This window comes from Empidonax traillii, unplaced genomic scaffold (genome assembly GCF_003031625.1).
Source record: "Empidonax traillii isolate 1590-97213 ecotype Southwest subspecies unplaced genomic scaffold, ASM303162v1 scaffold692:size495628, whole genome shotgun sequence".
NCBI lineage: Eukaryota > Metazoa > Chordata > Aves > Passeriformes > Tyrannidae > Empidonax > Empidonax traillii.
The window spans coordinates 354,281-360,111 of NW_020955885.1; the positions used below are offsets into that span (position 1 = coordinate 354,281).

Consider the following 5,831-nt stretch of genomic DNA (forward strand, 5'->3'; position numbering starts at 1 on the left):
AGCTAATGACCCTAGTAGTTAATTTCCTTATAAATATTTAACTTAATAGAAGTCGTCCCTCGGGTTATAGTACTTTTGACACTTGTATAATCTGAAACAAATCCTCTTTTTTTAGTCAAACAGACCATGTTACACACACAGTTGGCTAGCTATTTACAAAGCACCCAATTAAATCCTACTTAATTCTCCCACTCTGAAAATCCCATTTCACTAGCGCGCAAGCTATGGATCACACAAGATGAGCAACTTTCACTGAGTCTGGACATGAGTTTGCAGTCAGCAAGACTGATTGTACAAGAGCTTGCTGTAAAATTAATTCACCCGTCAAATGGTATACAGACAACAAGTGAGGAGAATGTGCAAATTCAGAGGATTGAAGAAATAAGCTGAAGAATCACAGTTAAAGACAGGTAAATCTAGTTTAATGTTCACATGTAGTAGTTACACATCACAGAGATTAAACAGGATTTGAACTGTAACATAGCTGCAGTGAAATGTAAGTCATTTTGTACTAGAAAAATAATCTTGACGCAGTTATCCGATTTTTGGTCTACTTAAGTTCATTTTAAAATGAATTTACATCACTGATCGTAACAACTTTGCTCATGTGCCTTTCTGCAGTTAGCTATTAATACTCTTTGGATGAAAGAATCAGCAACTGTTTTTGTTAATGGTTTGCCCTTTGGTTGCAAGCAGAGAACTGTTTTCAGTTTTTAAGCAATAATAAGCTGTAGGAACACAAGTTTGCAATAAAACATTTTGGTGCTAAGTGAAGTTCCAGAACAAGTTTCTTGATCTGATGCAACAGCAGATTTTAAAAAAAAGCAGATTAGAGATCTAAAGCATCGCCCCCATAATGCAAAAAAACTAGATAGAATTTGTTTTTTCTATTCTCAGTAAAAACCACTACATCTTACTGCTACTTTAATAGAATGCACTAAAAACCCCTGTGTCTAAATGACAAAAGTGTAGTCTCAATGTATAATACACTTACAAACATTTTCAGTCCAGATCAAGGAAAACACGTTTGTATGGACTCCAAACAAGTTTATTCGCAATTAGACATCTCATGCAATCATGCAGGACCACTAGCTATAGCTGCAACTTTTGAGTCTAAAGGACATCTGGGGACAAAAAAAAAAAAAAAAAAAAAAAGTCCTAAACATTCAAGATACTTCCATATTAGCAGCTCCGTACTTGAGCTGTGGTTTTCTAAAGAGATATTCCCACAGATTAAAAAAAAACATACACACCTTTATAATATTTACAAAAAAATATTTAATTAAAAATATTTTATAATTACAGTAGTCTATTAAAGCATATACTTTTCTCACACTCATAGAACATCTCTATATATACACAGTATGAAATGTCACTCATTTGTCTATACAATATGTAACACTCCTGCAGGGAGAAGAAAGTTCCCTGGGCCCCAATAAAATCCATCTATTTTAAACAATAGATGTCAAATATATCTACAAATGCTCTGGTAGATTAGTAAAGCTTCAAAATTCGGCTGCTCGGTCCCTTAAGAGTTACAAGGTTTCTAAAGTCTGGTTTTAGGCTCGGTCCTCTATCCCGGGGCAGAGTCGCAACTTTTCCTGCTGCCACCGCGGGACACGCCGCCGCTCACAGCTGGCCGGGAACGACGAGAAGAGACAGAACCAGGGAAGGGGGAAAAAAAAAAAAACAAAACCAAACACGGGGGGTGGGGTGGGGGGACCGCTACGGACGTGCAAAATGGTGAAGAGGCTTGGCTCTGCGGGGTGAAGCATGGGAACTGCTCGGGGGGGTTGGATGGCTCCTTCCTCCGGTGCGGCGGGGCCGGGCCGGGCCCCCCCCGCCGCCGCCCGCCCCCCGTTGCCTCTGCGCGGCGCGGCACCGCCGCACACCTGTGGGAGAGGAATGAATAGAGGGGGTGTGTGAACCGCTCCGCTCCAGACCGACTGGCGCCACCAACAAAACACAAGACATGCTTGATCAACAACCCAAAACAAACCAGGTCAAACAACAACCGCAGCTCCCAGGCTGGGCCAGGCGGAGGGAGGGATGCGCAGCTGCACGCCGCAGCCAGAGGCGCTCCGGGGGGAGGGGGGGACGTTGTGGGGGGGAAGAGGGGGGAAGAAGAAAAAATTACCACCCGGTAATTAAAGAAAATAACCACCCGGTAATTAAAAGTAAAACCCCAAAGCCTCCTGCAAGTATTTCTCGCCGGCCTCTGGTCCCTCTTCGGCTGGCTTCCCAGCGGGATGCGGTGCGGCCCCGCCGAGCCCGGGCGCTGCGCTCCCCCCGCCCGCCCCCGGCCCCGCGCCCGCCCGGCACTCACCTGGGGAGCGGCGGTCAGCGGCAGAGGATGCTGTCCCCCGGCTTGTTAACAGAGCCTGCCTGCGCAGCAACCAAACACGGCAAATTAGAGCTGGGGGCAAAGGACACGCAGACCACCCCCCTCGCCCCAGACTGCCCTCCTCCGCGTACCAGGCACTGCCACAGCCCCGCCGGGGAGCGCTCAGGGCTCCCCAGCCGCACGGTGGGACAGAGCCCATGGGCCGCCGCACCGCTGCCGGTGGGGGAGAGCCCCGGGGGCAGGGGGTTGCCGGGGCACACCGCTTCCAGCGCCGCCGGGCAACCACCGGGTGTTCCCGTGGAAGGGAAGCATTCCCCGATTCCACCCCCGCAAAGCACGCTGCGTTCAATGTGCACAGCCCCTCACACTCGCTACATGGCGCGGAAGGGTGGGAAGCGCAGGAGCAGCGCGTCTCCTCCCGTGTGTGCAAACACGCCGGCTACAGCTACTCCCTCGAGAGGCTGTAATTACAGGGTACACACAGAATGGATGCGGGCACCCACCGCATACAGCCAAGGCGTTCCTGCTCCCGTCCGCCCCGTCCCCTCCGGGGACTACGACCCCTCGGCAGAGCCAGGGGATTGTCATTGGCGATGCATCACCAGGGTGCTCCCACGGCGGCCAGCGCTGACCACTAGGCCACGCCGCTCTGTCCCGCACCCCGCTCCCCGGGATCGTGTGTCACGCACCTCTTACCGGGTCAGTGTTGAGGGCTGTCAGCGGAGTCCTGGGGGTACCCGCAGGACAGCTGCCCGGGTGGAGGGCGGGTGGCGGCGGCTGCTGCCGGAGCAGCGCTGGGTGCGTCTCCAGAGCCAGCTGCAGGTCGAGGATGTAGTCGATGACGTGCTGCAGGATCTCCACTTTGCTTACCCTCTTGTTGGGCGGGATGGTGGGCACCAGCTTCCTCAGCCGGCTGTAACAGTCATTCATATCGCACTGCAGGCAGAGCGCCGCCGGCTCCTCGCCCGACGGCGGGCCCCCCTTGCAGCCGCTGTGCTCGGCCAGGCACCGCAGGGCTGGGTGCCCCCCGCCTCCGCCGCCCGCCACGCCGGGCTGCGCCTTGCGACTAGGGTGCCGGACGGGGCTCACGGCTTTCATGGTGCCGCAGGGAGGGAGGGAGGGAAGGAGACCTCCCTCTACACCAACACCACCGCCGCCGCCTCCTGCTGCTGCTGCTGCTGCGACCTCGCGAAGCCGCGCACGCACCGCCCGCACCGGGAGCGGAGCGCGGCCGCAGCGCCTCGCTGGCGGTACCGGCGGCCGCCCCGCGGCTGCAACGAGAGGCGCTCGCCGAGCCGCGCGACGACGGCGGCGCCGCGACCACCAAGAAGAGAATAAAAAAAAAAAAAAAGAAGAAAAGAAAATTAAAATGAAACACAAACTGCTCTCCCTCGACAGCCTCCCAGCACAAACCACTACCACCGCCGCTGCTGGCCGCGCCGCCCAATTTATAGCGCGGGGCGCGGGCGGGGCGGGCGGCGCCGGGGGGGCGGGGCGGGGGCGGCACCGCGGCGGGGCCGGGCCAGCGGGGGGCGCCGCGGGGCCGCGCCGCAGCCAATCAGGACGCGGCCTCCCCCCTCCCGAGCGCGGCGCCAGCCAATGGCGACGGGGCCGGGGGGGCACGGGAGGCGCGCGCGGACCCTCCCGGGGAGGAGGGGGGGGGCGGCGGCGGCGGCGGCGGAGGAGGAGGAGGAGGAGGGGGCGGTCCCGAGGAGGAAGGACTGCGGGAATGCGGGCGGGACCCGCCGCCCAGCGGCTCCCGGCGCCGTCCCCACGGTCCGGCGCGCAGCTCCGCAGGGGCGAGCGCAGCCCCGCGCGGCCGGCGCCGCTCCCCGCCGCCCGACCCGGGGGAAGGTGGCTGCACCCGCGCCCCCCGCCTCCAACCCCACATCCCTCTCCTCGGGAGGGGTGGCCTCTCCTCGGGTCGTGAAACGCGTTGTTATCCTCTCCGTGTAGGAGACTCATCCCGGCTCTCCACATTTTTTGAGGGACTTGGGGATGCTGGTTTAAAGGCAAGGAAAATCCCAAGCAAAACTTGAGAGGGAGGGGGGTGTGGGAAGGAAGAAGGAGGGTTTAGGGACTGCAAGCAAAGCAATGCCAGGGAACATTAAATTAGAGCACATAACTATTAAAAATGCATGGAGATGGAGTATTTAAAATTCCTCCATGACATATAATATTAATCCGTTTTATGTAAAATTCATACCTGTAACTTAATTTGGTCCATTAATGCACCAGATCACGTATTAGTAGATGTACCATGTTTAAAATATGATGCTGGAAATGTCCAGAGTTCTGTACTTTGAGACAGAGCATTAAAATTAACAGACACATACTCCTGAGTCCTGCTTAAGTCATCTCGTGGCAGATTGTAACCTTTTAATTTAATAATGCAGTGTTGAAACTTCCTGTTAATTCCTGCTAAGGATTAAGAGCCTGTGTATTTGAATGGGATGCCAGTGTAAAAAACTTGGTGCCCGATCCTACAGATGCTGCAGAGCTTCGAGCTCTCCGTGAGCGAAGTAGGGCTGACTGCTTGGGCAAAAGAGTGAAGGAACGAGTAAAGGCTGCAGGATCTGCCCCTAAGCTTGTAAGTCAAACCCAACAGAAAGGAAGAAATCCATAAAGGTGATTAATGATTACATGTCCCCTCAAAGCTTAGTCACAACGGGTGATATATAAAAGGATACAGTGGGAAGCTGTCAAACTCAGAACTTGAATGAGCAGTGAGACTGGATCATCTGAAGCGTATAATGAAGCGCACTCACGTTCTCTCTCTCCCCTTAAAAACATATGTTTTGAGGCTCTGCTTACAAATACTCACACTCTTTGTTTTCCTTATTTTGTCCCACATTGCCAGTGCCATCCATGGCAGTTAGGCTCCACTCAGCACAAAATCTAAGTGCGTGGCATAAATCTTTGAGGTGTAAATCTAGACTGAGGTCTAGATTTGTATGCTACATTATGACGATGTGATGGGAAGATGTATTTCCATTAGCTGTCGGCTGGATGATCTCAATTCTGCTGCAGTCATTGCTTTTATCCCGTGAAACTCCTCTCCTTGCAGTTTCCTTGCAGGCACGGGCCTTAAAGCATACATTATGGTTACTTTGTCTGTCTTCCAGAGTCCTGGTAATATGGACAGATTTGATGTGCTGTCTAAAAAAGAAAATAAAGTTGTAAATGACGTGAGTGTTCAGGCTCCAATGTTGCTGGTTCCTTTTAATCGAAATCTGTGTGAAACTTGATACACTGTAATATTGGGTTGTTCTATCTGTACTGAATCCCTTCTGGGAGCTCCTCTGATCTCACTGGAAATCTCTGGGAAACCCCGACATGTAACTGGTTCCCCTTTAGTTCTCCCAAAGCTAATTTGGACAGATTATTTCTGTACAAACTCACACACACACAGACACACGCACACATACGCACTCTGTAGCAGCACTATAGCAAATCCACCGAGACCACACTAGTTCTTGAAGATGAC

General features: G+C 53.0%; 1 protein-coding gene across 2 annotated transcripts; it reads right to left on the bottom strand.

Annotated features, from left to right (window-relative positions):
• Positions 1-400: 400 nt before the first annotated feature.
• ID4 (inhibitor of DNA binding 4, HLH protein) lies at positions 401-3,788 on the bottom strand. Of its 2 annotated transcripts, none has more exons than XM_027899859.1 (3): positions 3,041-3,788; positions 2,327-2,385; positions 401-1,892 (listed from the first exon to the last, which is right to left on the bottom strand). In XM_027899859.1, the coding sequence occupies exons 1-2, from the start codon at positions 3,440-3,442 to the stop codon at positions 2,341-2,343; spliced, it is 447 nt and encodes a 148-aa protein (XP_027755660.1). In that variant the 5' UTR covers positions 3,443-3,788; the 3' UTR covers positions 401-1,892; positions 2,327-2,340. The 2 variants fall into 2 exon arrangements, with proteins under 2 accessions (XP_027755660.1, XP_027755661.1); XM_027899860.1 differs by having other exon boundaries at positions 3,034-3,784.
• Between the last annotated feature and the right edge of the window lie 2,043 nt (positions 3,789-5,831).

Coding starts and splice junctions, on each gene's coding strand:
- ID4 (XM_027899859.1), bottom strand. CDS start 3,442: ATGAAAGCCGTGAGCCCCGTCCGGCACCCTAGTCGCAAGGCGCAGCCC. Junction 2,386..3,040: donor CAGCCCTCAACACTGACCCG/GTAAGAGGTGCG, acceptor GTTGCTGCGCAG/GCAGGCTCTGTTAACAAGCC.